This window comes from Choristoneura fumiferana, chromosome 29, assembly GCF_025370935.1.
Source record: "Choristoneura fumiferana chromosome 29, NRCan_CFum_1, whole genome shotgun sequence".
NCBI lineage: Eukaryota > Metazoa > Arthropoda > Insecta > Lepidoptera > Tortricidae > Choristoneura > Choristoneura fumiferana.
The window spans coordinates 949,080-972,304 of NC_133500.1; the positions used below are offsets into that span (position 1 = coordinate 949,080).

The 23,225-nt window shown below is 36.7% G+C and overlaps 2 protein-coding genes and 1 pseudogene across 3 annotated transcripts in view; 1 reads left to right on the top strand and 2 right to left on the bottom strand.

The window, feature by feature from the left end:
* LOC141444048 (uncharacterized) overlaps positions 1–16,164 on the bottom strand; it is a 34,832-nt pseudogene extending 18,668 nt beyond the window's left edge.
* LOC141444281 (U-megalopygitoxin(8)-Mo12-like) overlaps positions 1–23,225 on the bottom strand; it is a 241,785-nt gene that overhangs the window by 66,021 nt on the left and 152,539 nt on the right. The gene's annotated exons all lie outside the window — the stretch shown is intronic.
* Positions 18,397–21,680, top strand: LOC141444049 (TAF5-like RNA polymerase II p300/CBP-associated factor-associated factor 65 kDa subunit 5L). The gene is made up of 7 exons (XM_074109486.1): positions 18,397–18,611; positions 18,758–18,912; positions 19,208–19,582; positions 20,785–20,932; positions 21,250–21,313; positions 21,398–21,536; positions 21,620–21,680. The coding sequence occupies exons 1-7, from the start codon at positions 18,534–18,536 to the stop codon at positions 21,678–21,680; spliced, it is 1,020 nt and encodes a 339-aa protein (XP_073965587.1). The 5' UTR covers positions 18,397–18,533.

Here is a 23,225-nt window from a genome sequence, read left to right on the forward strand (position 1 = left end):
TTTATAGCCAGCGGTGGCGGCGACCACTCTGCCAGGCTGTAGCAAACGTACCTGGCATAGACAAAAGTTAATTAATACATTTGCGTGAATGAAAGAAATGCAACAACATTACACTAACTATCGTAAACGACATCACGGCAAGCGTTAGCTCATTACGGTAACAGGGTCTTGGCACACTTATACGACAGCGATGTCCCGGGGCATTGTAGAAGATGCGTGTAACGACTACTTCATCATGATCATCAGCATCATATCAGTCGTAGGACGCCCAGATTTGGACAGAGATTTGTAGTTGCTTCAGTTGGTAGCGGCCTGCATCCGCTGTGAACCCGTCTTTAACCTGGTCATGGTGTTGTTGGTGGACGTCCAACAACTACTTAGTTACGAAATTAGGGTAATGTCTGGCTGTATCTACGCTTTAAGCGTAGATGATAACTTGGCAGTAACTGACGGCACAAAGATAGAATTGGCGACTTGGCAATCATTTGAATTGAAACCGAAGGTCTTCGAAGCGTAACACTTTCATTAAATCAACGAATTTATTGTCACATCCATCAGCTTGCCTATTTAATTTGAGAAGCTTGTAAATACAAGAAATACAAAAAAAAAAACATTTATTAAACCTAAATTCTAGGGGGGGAAACGTGCGTGTACTTTTTTCAAATTAAAAACTTCTCAAAAAATCTTTGAAGGTAAAATAATCAACTGTCATAATGTGGAAACATTATTCGTCGCAGTTTTCCCACTGAGAGTACACGCAAAATATGAATAGATAGACGTACTTTTCAATTGACACGACTTCGGTGCTCCCAAAATCAATGCAAAAACCGTACACATCGGCTTGTTGACGTTTTTTTCGGTCGATGCTGTTTATGCGACATCGCTGCCACATGTTGTCAGTCTCGTTGAACATCAGGTATAACTTGCCTGTAGTACAAGAACAAATTATACAGGCTGCAGTCGTCGAGTTTAAATGTATTTTACAGTATCCGATATTTCTCCGGTTTTATTCAAAAAATTTCGTAATCCAAAAGAGTATTTATAATTTACTGCTTAGGTATTTAGAAATAAACCACGACTGCTTAGATGAACCTTGGCTGTTTCACCATCCATTGATTAGTGTAAACTGGCGGTTAGGTGTGATGCCGTCTCTATTTTGTTTGTTCGAATAGACGGCATCACATTTAACCGTCGGTTAACGCTACTCAATGGATGGTGAAACAGCCCCTAAGTGTAGCATATGCCAACCAAAACCCAAGTTCTTTTTTACTTGCCTTCTGTTAGGTGCGTAATCGATGGCTTAGGTGCAGAGACCGAATTTCTGAACTCTCGCAACATTTCTTTCACTATACTCTGATGGCAAGCTCTTTGCACGTAGAAATTATGTGGATCCACAATATGCGAGATGTAAATTATTTCTTGCGCACCTGTAAAAGAAATCTGTTTTACCTAAAGATAAAAGTTGCAGGAAAACTAATTATTTCATGAAAAACAAAACATAGTAAGGCTTAATTCTCTAGTCTTTACCTTCGTGAAGTTGTTTAGGAACTTTGCTTTCAGCAAACGGCATGACCGGCTGCACAAGAGGTCTTTGGAAAGCTTCAACTGCAACACATCAAAATAATAACTTATTTTCATATAGATTATGATCCCGGAGTCGCCCGACTTTACTTATTTTCGCATGGACAAAACATACGCTATTTTGTAGTATTGACACAATACACATAACTAGGCAGTAATTCGACTTCATACTAGCGCCCGAATCGCCGCACGCACACAGCCAAGCGTCATTTACACGGCCGCTAACCAATCGTCGCAAGACAAAACTACGCAGTGCCACGCCGCGCACCGCGCAGTCCGGTCGCTAGTCGAGTGCTGTGCCGCGCCGCCCGCTCTATTCCCCCCGTTTCGATTCCGTAACGTGGCTATAAAGCCGAGTTTAGACTTGCAAGAAAAATCGTGCAAGTTGGATTACATTACGAAGCCGTAAAGCCAACGAGTTTGTAGCGGTCAATCGAGCACCGCAATGTCACAGTATATAAGCTAAAACAGTATGGAAGCTAGGCATATTTTTTGAGAATACCTACGCTCCAATGAAGCGTTAGGGTTGGCCACTTATTTTTTGTAAATTGAAAAAATCCTGTTTTCAACCGATTTAAGTTTTCTCTTCGCTGAACACTGTCTGTATATCTATATTTTCATAATAATATTAAGATATGGCAAATTCAGGAGTTGTCAAATACCGTATTTTAACTGACGGATAAATATGATGCCGTCTTTGTTTGTTTTGTTCGAATAAACGGAGACGGCATCACATTTATCCGTCAGTTAAAATTAATCAACGGGTGGTGAAACAGCCTTTATAACTTTAATTCGTTTTCTTGTTGGTCTCTTCTCGGTACAAATGACATTATATATGCATATGCATAGGTAATTCAAAGTTTATGGGGAGTTCGGCTAAGCATGTGGTAGCTTTTTTATGCCCATTTTTAACCCCCGACGCACGTCTGTTTTACTTTTTGTAGTCGCCAACCCAAATATCAAGAATACGGCCGAGTCGATCTACTGCCTTGTTACGTATATTGTAGTATTGACATGATAGCCCAGGTTTTGTCCTTGAGAAAATAATAGGGCCCACAAACACTACGAAAAATCCTACGATCAGACAGCACAGCACCATTCGATCGGTTCGATTTATCGTAAATTCTTACGCCACACACAAGCACAGTTTATCGTAGCCATCTTCATTTCAGTACCGGTGGCGACTAACGTAACGACGCAATAGCGCTTGTGGGTATAATTATTTATAGACTAATTCAACCATTCCTATGTACCTATCTATTTGCAGTTTGGTACTTTCGACAGTAGTTTTGAAAGTCGTACAAAACTATAGATTTTAAGACTTCAAAAAAGGAGGAGGTTCTATGTTCCAATGTTTGTATTTTTTTATGTATGTTCACAAAACGAGAGTTGTGGAGGTCAAGAGGGGAGGCCCAGCAGTGGAACACTATACAGGCTACTTAAAAAAAAATGTTCACCGATTACTCTGTCAATGTGGACAGATTTTCAAAATTCTTTTTTTATTCGGAAGAGTACTCTTCTGAGGTGGTCCCATTGTCACCAAGTCAAGATCTGATGATGGGATCCTAGGGAAATCGAAGGCAAACCTCAACCGGTACCGGTCGAATGGTGCAGTCTGATCGTTAGGATTTCTCGTAACATCTGTAGTCCTATAAGTAAAGTATGTAATGTTTGGCCGTTCTGGGATCTTGGATCAATACCAAATGTGACTGAATTTCACGCTAGCACTTCAGTCGCCGCGCCGCGGTCATCAAATATTCAGAATTAAATTTGTTTCTTATTTCACTAGCTCTTGCACGCGACTTTGTCTGCCAAGAATTCGTTTATTGCTTCCCACGGGAACTACGCGATTTTCCAGATTAGTACCCAGGATAAAACCTACTTAATCTTACTAATTTTATTAAATATTAACCATGAACCATGAAAGGTTTAGGCACGAGAGATCCGTTTCTTAAAACATCAAAATCCTAGAAAATCCATTTTCTACAACATTCAAATCCTAGAATACCCGTTTCCTAAGATATCCAAATCTCAGAAGATCCGTATCCCATAGCATCCAAATTCTAGTAGACACGTTTCCAGTAATAACCAAATCCTAGAAGGTCCATTCTCATTCATAATATCCAAAGGTAGGTAATTATCCATGATATTAAACTGTGGATGTGGTATTGAACGGTGATATTACAACGGTGGAATGTTCTGGGAAAAACGTATTTAGCTAAATTGGCGTTTTGGGAAATTTATCTAATAGTGAATTGATGTTTTGATAAATGGGTGTTCTGGGAAACAGAGGTTTTAATAAACCCAACGGATATTTTAGGAAACGGATTTCTCGTGCCTAAACTCCATGAAAGTTTAAGGATTTTCTTATAAAAGTTTAAGTTCGGAAATGGACTTAAAGATATAGGTACCTACCTATATTTTTACCTATTTATTTATTCTCGGAAAGCTGCGGTTCCCGTGGGAGTTCAAGAAACATGTCTTGCCTAGGTCGTTTTTCCTAGATACCGATTTGTACGGCGAAGACTAAGACTCATACTGAAAAATCTAAGCAGACCGGTGACAAATATTCGGCTTATACTTGCGAAGTGCCAGCGTAACAATACTAACAGAAGCGGGCCGCACCACTCTTGTTAGAAGATGAATCACTCTCTATAGAATTGATAGACGTGATCGAGCCCGCCTTGCTTCGAAACTTCGGCGCTTGCTGGTAAATTGGAATCGTCCTGGAGTTCGGAGTCCTTGACGTGTCAGATTTCTGCTGTTGTCTAGCTTTTGGTTGTTGTTGTTTTTTTTGACGAACATCTGTAGACAGAAGCTTTCATTTAAATAAGGCAAGTAAATGGTAAGATATCCATCCGTTTTCATAGTCGGATCATAATCCAAAATAGATAAAATAATAAAGAGATTCAGCTCAAAAATATCTACCTTTAGGAATTTCCGGTGGATAAACTGGAACTGGTGGCGGCGGCGGTATCTCCACATCATCGCCCAATTCTGCCGCCGAACGCAGACTGTACCCCGCCTTGGCATTGCCTTCCAATTGCATGTAGTCACACAACAAATTGCAGAGGTCCTCGTTCACTGTAACTCTTTAATTAAAACAATCAATATGACGTGTTATTCTTTAATTAACAAAAAGATTGATTTGTTATTTGTTACTTCTAAAGCAGAGGTTTTCAACCGGTGTGCCGCGTATATTTCCAGAAGTGACGCGATCGCCGCGAAGTGTATGCGATTCGTACGAAAGGTGTCAACGAGACCCTAATAATAAGCCTCCGCTATTCGTTAAGTTATACATATTATGGTATACTGTACAGAACCCTTTAGGTACTCTACGCGCCAGTCTTACTCGCTCTTGGTAATTTTTTACCGGCCCTATACCACGAAGTGACAAACTCGAACTTTGTGATACCTGTGTGATGATGCGACATGGCCAAACTGAAAGCCAATGAAAATTGGGATGTTGATGTGTGATGTGATGCACTCATGTTTGTGTGTGTGTGCGTGCGTGTGCGTGCGTGTGCGTGCGTGTGCGTGCGTGTGCGCGTGCGTGTGCGTGCGTGTGCGTGCGTGTGCGTGCGTGTGCGTGCGTGTGCGTGTGCGCGCGTGCGTGCGTGCGTGCGTGCGTGCGTGCGTGTGTGTGTGTGTGTTTATGTCGGTGTATTTGTATTGTATAGTGTTGTGAAGTGTGACTTGGCAGTGTCCCGGCGCATTCCGTGTCTAGTTTCTGGTTGTCGCCGTTGCCCGGCGCTTTGCAGAATTTAATTAAAAAATATTTATTAGTTTGACATTTGGAGATCTTATACATCTCCATTTCTTTATTTTAATAATTATTATTAATTTTGACCTTAGAGGCTTTTTACACCTCTGAAGATTGTATAATTTAATTAATTGAATTAGTTTACTTTGACATTTAGAGACTATATACATCTCTGAATTATTTAGATTAGGAATTTTATTATTAACTTAGGGACTTTATACATCCCCTTGCTATGTTTAAGGCTGTATATTGTTAAGCTTATGGATTTTTAACTTTTATATTTTTAGTTTAATTTCTAGTCACAGGCTTGCGACGTCGAAGTTCCCAAGACGATCCCATAGAGCTTATGGGAACGGAAGCAATACCATGCCCTCGGTACCGCTCTGCTTTCAGAGCATGACATGAGTGCGTGTGAGCTAACTTTGGGGGCGGCAGAGGAACTTGCCTTCGAAATCCAAAAGCTTAATGGTTACTTAACCTGAAATGTATATTTCAAAACTAAATTATTGTTATTATTATTTTAAAATGTATGACGGTGGAAGCATTCTACACTTCCACTGAACGTAGATATAGTTTAGATATAGTTAGTGTTTAGTTTTGTAACTAACATCCCTGTATTATTATTATTATTATTTTTTCTTTAATTGTATACTAGCTATAGTTTTTAAGTATTTTATTTGTAATTATATTATTATGAAAAAAATACTTTCTACCAAGTTTCTTGCGGCGCATTCTTTTTGGCAATGATACATACATACATCTAAATATATAAAACTCAAAGGTGACTGACTGACATAGTGATCTATCAACGCACAGCCCAAACCACTGGACGGATCGGGCTGAAATTTGGCATGCAGGTAGATGTTATGACGTAGGCATCCGCTAAGAAAGGATTTTTCGAAATTCCCACGGGATATTGAATAAATGGGATTTATATTTTCCCTTTGAAATGGCCCAATTTCCGTAACTATAATTATTAGAAACTACAAATTTGGCATGCAAGTAGGTAATAGGTACTAACAGCTAAAAACACTTTTCAGGATTTTACGAAATTCCCACGGGATAGAGAATAAATGGGATTTGTATTTTCACTTTTAATTAATGACCCTATTTCCGTAACTATAATTATTAGGGACTTCAAATTTGGCGAAAAAGTAGGTAATACTAACAGCTTAAAAAAAAAATTCAGGATTTATTAAAATTCCTATGGGATAGGGAATAAAATGAGATTTATATTTTCGCTTCAAAGTGACCCTAACTGCGTAGTTATAAATATTAAAGACTTCAAGTTTGGCATGCAGGTAGATAATACTAATAGGTAAAAACTTTTTCAAAGATTTTCCGAATATCCCACGGGATAAAACGAATAAAGAGAATTTTATATACCAACTGAATCAGAAAACGCATAAGCTAATCCAATAAAACTGGGGACTGGAGATTTGGCAAACTGATGTAAATCTGGTAACAATTATTTAGCAGTGACATCCTGCTCATCCTGGCGAGGATCGTCTCCGTAGAAGGGAACTCCTCAAAAGTTAATGGCAAACGCAAAAGATTTTACATGATTGTTAAATTTCTATTAATGCATGATGAGCTCATGTTACAGTAATACCTGATGTAATTAAAATAATTGTATTTAATAATGGAATTTGAAATGGGTTAAATGGAATAATACTTACAGGGGGTCATATTATACCAATTTCAATATTAGGTGATAAACTTCTATGAAAAAAAGCTCAAAAAAAAAGAGATAAAAAAAAATACTTCAGAGATAATAAATAAAATTATTCCTCAACGTAAACCTTTGGAAACTAAAATTGTATGTTTTCCTTGTATAGTTCCTTCTCGACAAATATCTCGTCATCATTGATATATTGTTAATAAAATAATAATATAACCTAAAATTAATATATTTATATTGAAATTATGGAATCATTTAACTATGACAATTAAAATATTAATATATATTATATATATTTATATTATTTCAATTAAATTTATTGAAAATTTCAATGACAATGCGTTTATATTATATACACCGCCTGATGCTGCAGCCAGGGTCGTCTGCTGATGATGGAACTCCTCAAGGTCTGATAGCATAGATACGAAACTTTACATGTACGTTCAACGAGCTGACACAATTAATTTGCCCACCCGCGACCTTTATGATAGCTACTTTTGTGCCCATGCAATGTGTGTTCATGCAGTTCCTCCACCTCTGTAAGAACACACAAATCACACAAATCCATCTATCACCACCACCACTTTACACTGACGCGTTTCGAACTCAACCAGAGCTCATTTTCAGAGCACACAACCGTTCAGCATGCTACGGTGTGAAATTTGGCATAGATGGACCTAAAGTAATGCAGAGGTTCACTAGGGTGCACTACTTTACAATTTCTCGGGATATAATCCTATATGGTGTATGAAATCGCGGGCAAAAGAAACGCGTAGTACTTTAACATTTTCTAAAATTTCAACCCTGAATCAGCGAAGCAGGGTTTCAAAGCTGGTAAGAATCATAATTAATTACGTATGCAGGTTGATTTTTGTATTTCAAAATTTGCACCATCTGTCTAAAAGAAAATCTGTCCGTATTTGTATTTCCATGTAATCCTCCGAAAATTAATCAAAACACGAAAAAAGGATCGCAGAAAGTAAATGTATGTTACTCCAAATTTAACGCGAGCGAAGCTGCGGGCAAAAGCTGGTACATACATAAAATCACGCCAATTTCCCAACGGGGTAGGCAGAGACTACATCCTTCCACTTGCTACGATTCTGGCATACAACTCTCGCTTCCTCTGCATTCCTCAATCTTTTCATGCATGCACGTCGGTTTAGAGTACTCCTGACCCGACCTTTCTTCAGAGCGTCCCCGATTTGATCGTGGTACGTTCGTCTAGGCCTTCCTCTCCCAACGTTCCCATTCACGCTCGTCTTATAGATCTGCTTAGTCAATCTGTTTTCATTCATTCTCTCAACATGACCAAACCATCCAAGCATCCCTTTCTCAATCTGTGTGACTATACCTTCATTTACACCACAGCGTTCCCTTATTGCACTATTTCTAATTCTGTCACTCAATTTCACACCTAACATACTTCTTAACGCTCTCATTTCTACCGCATTTATTCTACTCTGATGCCTTTCCTGCCACACCCAACTTTCACTTCCATACATGAGTGTTGGTACCACCACCCGTCTATGCACAGCCAGACGAGCTCTTTTGGAGATTTTCTGGCTATTCATAAAGGTGTGCAACGCTCCATTCACTACGTTACCAGCCTTTACTCTCCTTCCAATATCACTTTCACACTTTCCATCCCTAGTAAACATAGATCCCAGGTACACAAATTTATTCACTTGCTCCAAGTTTTCGTCACCAATCCGGACACACTTCCGTTACGTTCTCTTCCTTTTCAAATACCATAACTTTCGTCTTTGTTACGTTCACTTTCATTCCGTCTCTCCAAAGCATCATTCATAATAGTTACCATCCCTTGAAAATCCTCAGCCGACGATGTAAGTAATACTTGATCATCGGCGTAAAGAAGGCATTTGATAAGTAACTCATTCATTCTCAGTCCACGATCACTATCTTTCAGATCTGTCAAACAATTATCCATGAATAGGTTGAACAGCCATGGAGACGCTACACATCCCTATCTAACACCTTTTTGAATGTTAAACCATTCAGTATACGCTCCGTTTATTCTAACACAAGCACTGGAGTCCTCATAGAGAGACTTCAGTGCTCGAATCAGACCACTGCTCACCCCATGCGCAGATAACGCCGACCGCAGTTCATTCCTTGTCACTTTGTCATAAGCCTTCTCCAAATCTATGATGGCAATGATGGTCTTTCCGAAAGCGCTGGTAGTTTAAAAAATGACGTGTAAAAGTGCCCATTGCGGCCTATTTACTGAATAAATGATTTGAATTTTGAATTTGTATGTTGCCGTCCCGCTGACGCTTATGTCATTTAATACGCGAGTGAAAGGGATGGTACGATACGAACTTCGATTTGCGAGTTTCGTAGTAGCCCATCTGGTTTGCCGTGAAACTTTGATGAACGAAAAGTGTGCCGTTAAAACTAAAAGGTTGAAAACGCCTGTTCTAAAGTATAAAGCATTACTGAATTAACATATGAAATTTATATTCATACTTACTTAAGAGTTTCATTTTTAACATCACTTTTGTTCAGATACCATGGACATTCAGCAATCTGTTTGGCATCTTCCAGTAGAACCGATAAATTTATCTGTTAATAAAAAAAGGGAATTTTAAGTTGTTTAGATAGTTACACTTAGTGAGGGAATTAATAAGTACATTATACAAAAGGTTACCTGTTTCATTTTTATTGGATCCAGGGACATACTCATCCTATTAATAATTTCTTTGGCTATTTTAATTGACTGTGTAACATCCTCTTTTGCCTTATACAGAGATTCTTTTTCGGATCTTTTCAGTTTGGTTACAGTATCTACTACTTCAGTTTTATGTTTTTGTATGACAGAATTAATTTTAGAAAAGTGCTGTTCAATATTAGCAATCACTTGTGTCACTTCTGAAACTGCTCCAGTTTCACTTTCCGTGTTATAGAGTAAATGGCCTATGTCCTGCAATTTCCAAACACAGTATATATCATAAAACAGGAAATTGACAAATCCTATTGAATTACATATTTAGCAAAGTCCTTACTACTGCAGTTTTGGTAAGCCTTCTGAAAGTTTCATCTACTTTAGGAAATATTGTGTTCAGATCTTCCAAAAAACCTTCATTCTGAAATAGACACATTAATTATATAGTTTTTGTAACACTATTATTAATTACTTGTTATTGTAACATCTGTTTCTTCTCTTATTAAATAAGTAATGCTTACCATCTCCTGCATGGATACCACATTATGGTTTTTGCAGGACTTCTCACCACCAATCATGAAGCAATCCATACAAATGGACCTGCTGCAATCCTTGCAGTAGTAATCAAGTGTCTTGTCAGTGTGATGTTTGCACTTATTGCATTTTGTCGAAGGTTCTACAATAAATCAGTAGTGTTTAAAATAAAAACGCATAACAACACAAGGTGGATATCTGAAAAACAACTGTAGTACCAGTTCACATGTCATGGCCCTCTCTAAATAAGTTCCTGATATTTTATGTGATAGATATTACTAATGTTGATATAAATTACACAACATATCAGGTTAGCAAACAACTTATGAGAATGGTCGAACAGGTCTTACATCTCTAATCCCAATCCTCCAAGTTTGAACATCATTTCGTAGATATCATATTCACAAAAATATTTAAGACAATTACTCAAATGTCATATCATACCTATATTGACAAGAGCATGATTTTTGAAGACAACAAAATTTTTGTGTGACTTGTTGAAGCAATGGTCACACAGAATCGTTTCACACTGTTGACACATTTTAGTGCTAGCCTGATTGCACTCCATGCATTGACCTGCAAAGTAAAAAAGTTAGATATATTACATTAGTCCTTTCTCATTATTTCTTGCAAGTCTTGCATTCATCCTGCCTCAATCCCAGGGCTGGATTTAGGGGAGGTCAACTGGGCCTACAGCCTCCACGAAAGAGGGGCCCCCACAATAGACTTGTTTTTTTATTTTCAAATTCTGACGAGTAAACACTAGGAAATAAAAAACTATTCATGTATATTATATGTCCACCGTGTCCAATAAGTTCGAATACACATCTTTTTGCACTGACCTAAAGACATACGGACTACAAGCCATCATATTCTTATTTTAATTAATACAATATAATATGTATTAACGTTAACAAAATCCAATCATTTCAATCGTCAAGGTTTTTGTGGTTTGCTTTTAATCCACGATAAAACAGTATCGCGAAACGATTATCAAAAAATTTCGCAATGGCGGCAGCCCAGGCGCTGTCTTCAAGACTTTAAATCCCTTGGATTTAAACGCAAATCTAGTTTACACCACAATCAAAAGGTATAGAGACCTCCTCCGTGGAGGACAGGAAAATTTCAGGAAATTTGTTTAATAACAACATCTCTTTGAAAATACAAACTGAAATATAGATGCACAGAAAAAACAGAAAAATAAGACCAACACTGGGAATCGAACCCAGGTCCTCGGTAATCCGTACCGCGTGCTATACCGCTACACCACTGACAATCAGTGGTTTTTCTGTTTTTTCTGTGCATCTATATTTCAGTTTGTATTTTCAATTTCGGTTTTACGGGATGACCGTAAAAGTAAAAATTTGAATTGAAATAAAAAATACAAAAAGATTCCAAAAAACCAATCTTAACATCTCTTTTCCGGGTGAGCGGTTAGTTCCAATGGGTTGCTGAAAGTTTCTCGATGAGGGCTACAGCATAGATGTCGCTAGTGTCGCTGCTTAAGTGACTAAATAAGAAAACAAACAAGCTGTGATGTGGTGCATATGAGAAATTCGTGTCTGTATCACTGTCCAGTGGTGGTGTAGTGGTATAGCACGTGGCACGGAATGCCGAGGACCTGGGTTCGATTCCCAGCGCTGGTCTTATTTTTCTGGTTTTTCTATGCATCTATATTTCAGTTTGTATTTTCGATATAGGAAAATTTCCGGTCGGCCACATTCAGCTAGAACCGATAGAGTAGTAGAAATTGTGAGAGAGCGTGTTGGGCGGAAAAAACACCGCTCTATTCGAAAATAAACTGCTCACCTGAAAATTTCAAGGAGATCAGTGCATAGCCTTTTGAGGGTAGATCTTGGATGCCATGCTTACAAAAAACGCATAGTTCATGGCATTTCTGAAGCCACAAATAAAAAGAGAGACATTTATCGAACACGCAGGGATCAGTTTGTTTTTTGACGAGAAACTGTATGCATTAGAACAGCCTCATAATGCCCAAAATTATCAATTCTGGACACCATGATAGAAGACATTCCAGACAACTAGAAGAATGTTCCTAGGTTCCAGAGCTCGCCATCGATGATGGTGTGAGGTCCAGTTTGTAGGCGGGGTACCTACCTTTAGCATTTATCGATATAGGCGTTTCGGCGCCGATAGAGGCGATAAATCCGAAGGTTTTGGAGAAAATTACTGCCCCGAATTTAAAAAGTATGTTTGGGAATGAATATTATGTTTTCCAACAAGACGAAGCTCCTTCACACACAACAAACCCTTTTCAAGCTTGGTGTCAGGCTAATTTGACGGATTTTTTGCCGTAACATGAATGGCCACCCAGTTTTCCAGACTTAAACATATTAGATTATTTCGGATGGTTGTACATGCTTTCAAAACTACATGATTATATAATCGCAAACCTGGATCATTTCAAAAAGGTTATCAAGCACATTTGGAACGAATGCCAATGGAAGCTGTGCGTGCCGCGTGTGATTCATTCGTGAAACGTTTGAAGCTGGTAAAAAAGTTAAAGGTGGAGTTATCCTGAAACATTTATTGTAAATAATGTATATACGAATTTACACAAAAGATCCCTACGGGTCGAAGTGTATCCGCAAGGACCCCTAAATATAAGATAAGATGTATATACGTGTGGCATTAATAAGATATAGTTTTTATTATATTAACTATTCATACATTTGTTTTATCAAAAATCAAAACTGTATGCAAATTTATTGGACATGGTGTATATGTCATTGTGGATTTAAAAATCCTACTCCTCCTAGCAATCAAAATGGCCACTTAGCATAACACTATTTTACATTACATAAAAAAGGTAAAATTTACCAGAAGCGCAGTCAGCGTTCTGTATTATAGACTTGATGTCAACAAAACAATTGTCACTGTTATCCTTTTTAGAGTCTGACTCCTGAAAATTAAAATGTTTATTTATAACATTTGTTATTATTTATTTGGGTAGATCAACTTTTTATGGTTTTTTATTCTGTCCCGTTGTCCAAGAGACGGAGTTTCTTAAAAAAACTGTTATGATATATGCTACTAATGTACTTAGGAGATTGTCCATTAAATAATGGGCTTGTAACTACGACAAAAATGTACGCTCTATGAATTATAACCACAGAAAACATGGAGAAACTCATGCTTTTAAAGAGTTGTCCACGGGACGTAACCATGGCAACGCAGTACAGGGAAAAGTTGATCGACCCATTTCATCACATTGACTAGATTATTACAAAATATATGGAACAAAAATCCCTAGATAAAGTAGTTAGCTGCAGTTCTGCAGCATTATTAAGCCCAGTTTAAATCTGCAAGAAAAATCTTGGAAGTTAAATTACAATGCTGCGCTCAACTGACCACCCCAAACTCATTTGCTTTACAGCCTCGCCATGTATGCAACTTGCACAAATTTTCTTGCAGGTCTGAGGTCTAAGCTGGACTTTAGAGAAGGCATGCAATATAAACATATGTATTTCATTCATATCACATCTTACCATAAAGACCTCCATTGTAAGTTCACCAAGCATGAACATGTTAACAGGAAAGTGTTTATAAAATTCCTTTTTGTTATGAACTAGTTTTGTCACATCTTTTGTTTTAATATCAGTGCTCTGATGACAGACTTTGCATTCAATAGGCTCTGCAAATCGGACAATGTTGGTGACACATGTTTCACAAATTGTATGACCGCAGGAGAGGAATAAGGGTATATTCCCCTTTGGATGAGGTGCAAAACCTGAAATCAAGAATAATTTTAAATATTTTAATGAAAAGAATGAATAGTGAGAGCATTATCCCCTCGCTTTGGGAAAAAGTGGTGAAAAATATGAAGCTGTTGCCATTGATTATACATTTATTTATTATTAAGCCTCTTTTTTTGGGTTCCACACCCTAAGGATAAATACGGGACCATAAATACGGGACCCTAATACTAAGACTCTGCTGTCCATCTGTCTATCCATCTGTCACCAGGCTGTATCTCATGACATCATCGATAGTATCGATGGAGCTATATTTTTTCTAAAAATTGAATTGAAAATCTCATGACATGAACCGTGATAGCTAGACAGTTGAGAATTTGCACAGATTATCTACATCTGTTGCCACTATAACAACAAATACTAAAAACAGAATAAAATAATTTTAATAATATTAAGGGGGGCTCCCATATAACAAACGTGATTTTTTCGCCGTTTTTTGCTCGATATTAATAACGGCGTAAGCAAAGGAATGGCCTGACATTGCGTCAGAACAAGAGTTGTGGAGGTCAAGAGGGGAGGCTTTTGCCCAGCAGTGGGACACTATACAGGCTACTTAAATTAGTAATGGCATATTTAGCAGTAATAGGAATATTTAGTCGTATATTCACTTTAAAAATAAATAATTTATTTTAAATAATAAATAAATATTTAAGGGGGGCTCCCATACAACAAACATGTTTTTTTTTGCCAATGTCTAATGTATAGATAATGGTGCAGAACCCTTTGTGCGCGCGTCCGACTTGGCCGGTTTTTGCACCCATGCAAAGAGGAGCTGGGTTGCTAGTAAGTTATAAAAAAAACAGCCAAGTGCGAGTCGGGCTCGCGCATAAAAGGTTCCATACCATTATCTATACATACAACATTAGACATTAGTAAAAAACGGCAAAAAAACATGTGCGTTGTATGGGAGCCCCCTCAAATATTTATTTTATTATAATTTAATTATTTATTTCAAAAGTGAATATACAATTAAATATTCTACGAATATTTCAAGCATCTACCTTCTACCTTTCGCAGTTATTAATATCAAGCAAAAACGGCAATAAAGGCCATGTTCGTAGTGTGGAAGCCAACCTAAATAATTATGGGCTTGTTCAATGGAGGTGTAAATTTAGTTCTCAGTTGACCGCTTTCAGAAGAAGCAATGCGAATTTACAGATTCATTTGACGGGCCTTTGCATCCAGAGACGTGGTTTCAGTGCAAGGGAGAGTGTAATATCTGTCTGTATGTATGGTGTATACATCTGAGGCTCCCCATGAGGCTGACATAGTCACATTTGGTGTGTTAAAGCCTCGTTAAAATATCAGGAAAAAAAAACAATTATTTTATTCTGATTTTAGTATTTGTTCTTATAGCGGCAACAGAAATACATCATAATATATAAAAATTTCAACTGCCTAGCTACCATGGTTCATGAGATACAGCCTGGTGACAGACAAATTAAGACGGACATACAGACGGACAGTGGAGTCTTAGTAATAAGGTCCCGTTTTTACCCTTTGGCTACGGAACCCTAAAAAGTATCATTACTTCACACATCCAAATAAGTTGGTACTCAGCCAGAAGAGGGAAGTCCCTTATATTAGTAGGTATACCTTTGTTTTGTTTGAGGCGTTCAATATTTGTTATCAACATTCCGAGGAATTATAAATACTAGGAACTGTACAGTACGAATCGGAACGGACGGAAACAAACTTTTAGGCACGTCTTATAAAAAAATAGAACGTAGGCACTAAGAACGAATAGATTAAATATGCAAAGCGTATAATTATATCTATGTGACCTACCTACTTATCTCAAAAGTTTAAATTAAATTCACTTACATGATAAACGGTAAAGCTGGCTGCAATTCGGACAAAACTTTTTTACTTTTTCATCCATGGCGGCTTTTAGAGTTTAGATTTATTGCCCATAAAGGAAAGACTTCAATATTACTAAGGTATTATCACCACGCGCGATACGCAGAAAAACGAATGCCGTGCAAGAAAAAATCCCGCTCGCACGCCGCAAACGCAAAACATCGAAAACATCAATGCATGCAGATAACTTAAAAACAATTGAACATTTATAGAGTAGAGGCGTTAGAACGTAACGAAAAATCAGTCGGGTAATAAAGCTATATCTCTGACAAAAGTAGTAAGAGATACATTTAGCCAACTTTACAAAGACCAATACCTCAGAGGAAGTAAATACATAGAGGCGCTATTCTACTATAGATACATTTTGTTATGCAAATTATGTGTAAAATCGATGTAGAAATAAAAAAACACGTAATATCTCTTTGTTTCTAAGGTGTGTCGGGTCGGCCTATGAAATGAAAACAAAGATGGCATGACATATTTATTTATTCTAACTCGCCAATGGTTTGTCATTACGAGCAAGTGAGTGACGTTCCATCTTGCCATCCGCCATCTTATGCGACAGACGCTTTGTTGTAGTATGTGAGCGTGAGCTGTCAAGTAAACATACTATATACGGAGTTTTTGGTGATTTTCAGTGTTATAAAAATAATTTTAAGTTTGGTTTCGTGTTGTGAACATCAAGTGATGCAAACGCAATATGACTTTGTGTTCTATAGAACAGTGTTCTTTTTGGAAAACGAGAAATCAAGCGGTTTTGACTCTTTATAATAGTTGCCGTTATTCCATCAAATAGTGCCATTTCATTTTTTTTTATTCGACTGGATGGCAAACGAGCAAGTTTCATGGTAATATTTACATAATAATAATTAATTTTCTTACGCTTTTATCATTTCCATCAAAGATATGCTGCAGATTTTTTTGCCATTTAATGTTGTATTTTTAGTTCCATTTAATTTGGTAAAATTGACAATCTTCTTTAGTGTTGTGCTGAATATCGACATAAGTAGAACTGAAATAACTGTACATTTCGTCCATGGTTTTTGACTGATGGCTGTTCTAATTTTACAGATTCCCTGAAAATGATGTATTAGTGCGGAAGTAGAACTACGCAGGCGCAGATAATAAATCCACGGCATGAGAAACTGGACATCTGTTTGTTGCATTATGAAGAGTCGCAGTTCAAAAGAACTTTAGACATTAGATTCGCTATATTCGATATTTGTAACATGAGAGAGTTGATGATAAATGTAAATTAAAAAAATCTTGTATTATTTTAATTTTTTACGAATAAAGGGCATTTAAAACGTTGTTGCTTAATTTAGTCAGCACAAGGTAATCACGCGCTACTTAATTCGTGCAAGTCTCTGAAACAAGCCTAGCTTTCTTTTGCACGTTCGGTTACATGTTTTTCCACTTGTGTCGTATTAGTTATCAGTAGGCTTAATATGGTTTAAACTCGCAATAAAATATTTTCTTGTGATTATTGTGGCCATGCTAAAAAATCTCCTGTTAATAGACATTGCAAAGTGCAAAGTAATTAATAAACCTTATAGCGTGTGACACTGACGTTACGAAGCTCCCGCCTAGAGCTAATCGAGGAAGACCCCCGGCTCGCTGCATAACTGACTGAGCCGCGGGTCTACAACCGCTGGTCGCCTGCATGCGCGCCGTTTTGATAGTTTTGACAGCTCGGGAGAGATGTCAGTGGAGTTAGTTGGCTTTTGGCGCGGGCAGACGAACGAACAATCTTTCCGCCCTTTATGTGTTTTACTGCTCTGTATTGTGAATTATGTGAATAACACTAGCTACAACCTCAATTATTTTTTTTTTCGATTATTTTTCCAATAACTAGTCGCACATAATATTTTTTTTCTTTTCATCAATATTTCAGTAACTACTTAAAATTTTCGAGATATCTCTACCCCTTATGATTTCTAAACAAATGTTATATTACTAGTCTTCTTGTAATTATATGCAGTTAAATTTGGACCTGTATTGTTCTGGAAATAAAAATTACCTATGTAATAATAATGTTAAAATAATTATGAACAAAGTGAATTTCAAACAGGACTATATATATATATATATATAATAAATCATAAAATGTCAAAAATAATAAAATACAATAAAAGACAACTGAAACCTATATAAATGTTCTCAACTATTTCACAATTAATTAAATAATAATAAGCAATACCAAAATATCAAACTTATTTTTCCAAAAAGAAACACAAAATATTGATACCATTATGTTGCTGCTCAAAGTATTAGCCGCTGATAATTCGAATATCGATATCAAATATTTTGGTTTCGAAATCGATATCACGCAAAACCCTTGAGCGCCATTTTATGCGACATGTTTAGGTATGCACACGTATTTTGTAGGTATTTCCGGTCCATAGGTTTAGGTTTATGTCTATCTATTCCAATACAGATTTTATGCAAGATAAACTTATATTTTTTTAATCTGTGCTAATTTACTATATTTTATTTTATTTATTTTGTTATACGTATGTAGTATCTCTCTCTAGTAGTCTGTTATTTTATTTATTTTACTCTACCTACTCTGTGGTCTCCTTGACGTTTGACTGACGTGTTGCGTGTTGTTTATTTATTTATTTCAGCGAAAATTCATTTGATTCGAAAATAATGTCGTTAATGAAAAAAACGAGAAATGATGCGGTAAAAGCAGCTGTTACATCTTATTTAGAGCGCCGTAACTACCCTGTAAGTTCTCGGTTAATGCCTTTTAAAAGCAGGTAGTTAGAAAAAATATTTGAAGCTTTTCGGAGCTCTTCTTTGTGTTTGACATTCATTTCGGGGACTAAAATTGTGAACATCGTATAGAACACATTATTTGCTTTGAATTTCAGGATACTGACATTTTTAACAACAACAATTCAATTAGCCAAAGTGTTGAACAAATGGCCGTATCTACGATAGTTCAGTGCGAAGCAAGTCGCGCCAACTCGATATTGTTTTCTTGCATCAACAACGACCCAGGACATTATGATGTACAATACACCAGGTAAAGCTCGTAAAACTTCTACCATGTTTGTTTACAAAGCATTAAATCATATAATACTCACTGGACCCACATGGGAACTACGGCCTAAACCCTTTTATTCTGAGAGGCCTGTCCCGGGTCCGCCTAAAGCAAAGGGGGCCCATATAACTTTAACACTAACCTAGCCTAACCTATGTAGTCGGGACCTCCTTTGCTTTAGTCCAACCCTGTCCCGAGATGAATGACTCCTTGACTCACAATATTACCTTATTGTTTTATAGTAAAATCACTTTTTTGTTTTTTTTTTTAACTATAGGTTGCTCAACTTCATAAAGGAAATAAAAGTTGAAAATGTAAAAAATGAACTCTTCGGGTTATTGACACCCTTACTCTGCCACATGTATCTGGAAATGCTCCGAGGTGGCCATGGCAGTGCAGCCCAAATGTTTTTGAAGAGACACTCAGTCTCACTTCCTCAAAAAGATCTATCATACCACCAACCTATTGATGGAAACCTGCCATCAGCACTGTATAGACCAAATAGTCTTGAACAACTGTTTAACTCTTTACAAAACGGCACAATTGATAATGAGACTCCTGAAAAAGACTTCATGAACCAGCTACTGGATGATATTGGATCAATATACACACTGCAGGAAGTAGAAACAAGGCCATCCATTGCAGCATTCAGGTAACTAAATATCATGATCATCATAAGTCCTGTTTTTTTTTAAATATTTACATGGTTCTATAAACCTAGATGAGTACTCTCAGTATTATTATTTTGTAAATTATTTCATTCAATTAAAAGTTATTGTTTCACTGTAAAACTTGTACTCCACACCATAACTACATTTGGCAGTTATTCTTATAATTATTGATTTTTACTTGGCTGTAAAAATATAAATTTTGAACTATTTATGTAAAGGGATCACCACATTGATTTGATACTGTTTTTTACATAAAACTGATTGACCCCGGTCTCACCTGATGTAAAGTAGAGATGAGGCCAAAGTAAAGTGAAAACTGAAAACTTTTGCACTGTCTTGTTTAAATTAGCAAGACAGTGCAAAAGAAATCTGCTTGAGAAAATACCTTGTTCATTTTCTTGCCGGATTCTTCTCAACAGAGATTTTTCTGACAGGTTTCTGAGACGTTTTTTTGACATTCATATTATCATGTACTTGTTGTAGCCTAAATTGAATTAAGAATGTTTATACTGGTTTATACCTCCTGAGCTGGCAACGTTGCATTTTTGTTAGTTTTTCTTGATTATTCCATAAAAATTAAATGAAAATTAATAATGTTGTGTTTTTAAGGAATATAAAAGTCTATCACAAAAAATTATTGGAGTAGATACATTATCTTATATATTAAGAAGTGTTTTATCAGAAAACATTTTTAATTTTCATTCAATTTTTATGAAATACTCGAGAAAAACTAACAAAAATGCAACATTGCCAGCTCAGCAGGTATAAACGCTCTTAAGATATCTTGACTTTTAACTTATTGATTAATTTTATCAAAAAAAAATTTTATAATAAAAATATATAAAAATTGAACTGGCTACAAAAAACGATGAAAATAATTTTCTACCAGTCTGAAGTCGGTGCCTCAGCACGAGCCAGCAGGAGTGATTGAAGCCCAATACGTAGTGCGTAGGTGAGGTAGGCGACTATAGCACTCCTTCTGGCTCGTGCTGAGGCACCGACTTCAGACTGGTAGAAAATTATTTTCATTGTTTTTTTGTAGTCGCCATTTTTTGTTATAAAATTTTTGTATGCTGTTTAAGTTATTTGTTAATGCTTGCTATTTGTTGAGGAAGAAATATTCCTTTGCAATGTTTAGCAGTTTTAATATGTGGTTAGTAATCATTTATATTTAACATTTCAGATCATGTAAATATGACATATACCTGTCACCTAGTGCACTAAACATGTTAAAGGCATACTTAGCGAAAAATAGCCACATCCTATTAATCCAGATTTTGCAGACTTGGTTCCACATAGATATTAACAGTGACAATAAAAAAAAAGATTCCGTGAGTAAATATTCAATTATTTCAAAATACTTTACAACCATAACCCTTTTGGATTTAAGTCAATGTCAGTCTGTAACATTACCCCTTATGTACAAAGGACACACAAAGTTGTCTTGACAGAGCTGTGCAATGATAGGTATATCCCATTGTGAACCGAGATTGTTCAGCAAGTGGTTCAACAATCCCTGTTTGCAACTGTACATACCCATTATTTTGTTGAGTTGCAAGGACACTAATGGATAAAAATAGTTTCACCCTAGCTGAAAAAGCACGCAAAATGAAAGTCACTTGAGCAAAAATTAAATTTTCCTTTCCAGGAAGATGAAGATGATCTTGATGAAGGCATGAATATAAATTCAGAAGAAAAAGTTACTTCAAATGGTTAGTATAAAGTATCTATCTATTCAAAACTTAATTTAAAAATCAATATTGGTACATATATTTTCTAAACGTAAATGTTTTTAGACATATTTTCTAAATGCAATGGTCATGCTGAATATCAGAGTGTGGACAAGGAACTGAGGGACTTGCAAGATGCCATTAAAGGAGTACGGGAGTCAACAGCACCTCTAAAATTGTATAAGATAGCTGCACCGGACACATAGTGAGTATTAAAGGAAGTCTATTATCTACTTGGCTTATCTCATTACGAAAAACTAAACTACTGTTATATTTATATTTTTTCAGTTTGGTATGTGCAAAAACAGATAGCTTGAGTCCTGGGTGGACATACCTACTCGTAGGATAGTTTTTATTCCGGATTTTTTTGAAATTTTTTGCTGATGATTGTAAACTATCCAGGCATTTGTTTTATTAAGTAGAGCAGTACCAGACATTTTCACTACAAGACATTAACAGTTTTTATTTGGATCGCTTCATTTTCACTCACTCCCGAATAAAAACAAGTCATAGCGTTTGTTTTCGGTTAATTTTGCAAACATTCACGGAGAAAACTATCTTTTGTTCTGATCACGGGCACTGCATTAGATAAAATAGCCAATAATCTAGTGCGGTTAACGGGTCATTGGGCATCGGGTCACTAAGATCCTATACCGCACCAGACGTTATTTTTTCCCTTTCAGTCGGAATAGGGCTCCGGCTATAAGGTTCCGATGGTGTTTTTTTATAGGGACTGACTACTTTGAAAGAGGTAATTCCAAAACAGTAACTGTCTCCCTCATGCTCAACTGATAACCTGTTTAAACTTATCCCGCACCAGCGGTATGTCAAGTAATTTTTTCGCCGCACCGCGGGCTAGATGTGCATGTGATCAATTCGACCGCAGTGAACGTACAACGGGACAACTTACTTCATCGAGATGGCAGAGGACAAGGGAATATAATAATATGTAATGTTATAAACGAACAAGTTTAAATTTGTTCTTTCTTAAAGTTATGCAGTCGGGTGAATTAATTTTGGCTCGTTCAATGCCTACCCAATACGAGTACTTACCTGACAAAGCGGAAAATACATTTTTCAAGAGAGAACTAAGTAAACCGTCAGAAGATCAAAAATACCGTCTTATCTTTCTTATTATACGCCTGTGAAAGGTTACTAAAATCCCAGCAAACACAACTGGAAATATAAAAAATATCACGGAATCACCAGCTCATTGTTCACGACTTTTTACGCGTGGTATTACTTATACGCTTACCCCTCGGGAGCCGTGCAATTTTCCAGTATGAAATTACCCTTATGTGTTATTCTGGTACATTAAACTTTGTAGGTGACCGACCAGTTGGCCCATAGATATGTCACCCTAATACTGCTTGAATATGAAGCCAAAAGTCGTGGGTTTTCTGCAATCCTATTCTGTAGAAAAAAATATATATTTAGATATCGATAGACATCGGTAGCGGTGTTGACCCTTGTGTAATGTAGTGTTTCTTAAACTTTCTGCAGTACTAGAATTTCTAATAATTCTATAGACCCCTATAGTGGAATATTTATAGGGAAAAACCGGTCAACTGAAAGCTGGACACACGCACAGGATTCCATACAAACTTACCTAACAGTTCTATTCTTGGACAGTCTTGAAAAAAATCTCGTTTTTGTTTGTTATAAATGGCCTCCGAAAATCATTCTTCAAGTTGTATAATTACCTAGATTATTAGTGTTTTTAAAGGTGAAGTGCTTTGATCTAACGCAAAGAGAAACTGTATTGAGGGACCAACTTAACTTTGCCTTTGGAAAACTTGTCCCTATACATCGACATAGTTCGTGGTTCATTTGCCAAATAATAATTATAATATTTAATTTACGGTTCGCAGACTTCTTTTACTGGTTGTGCTTT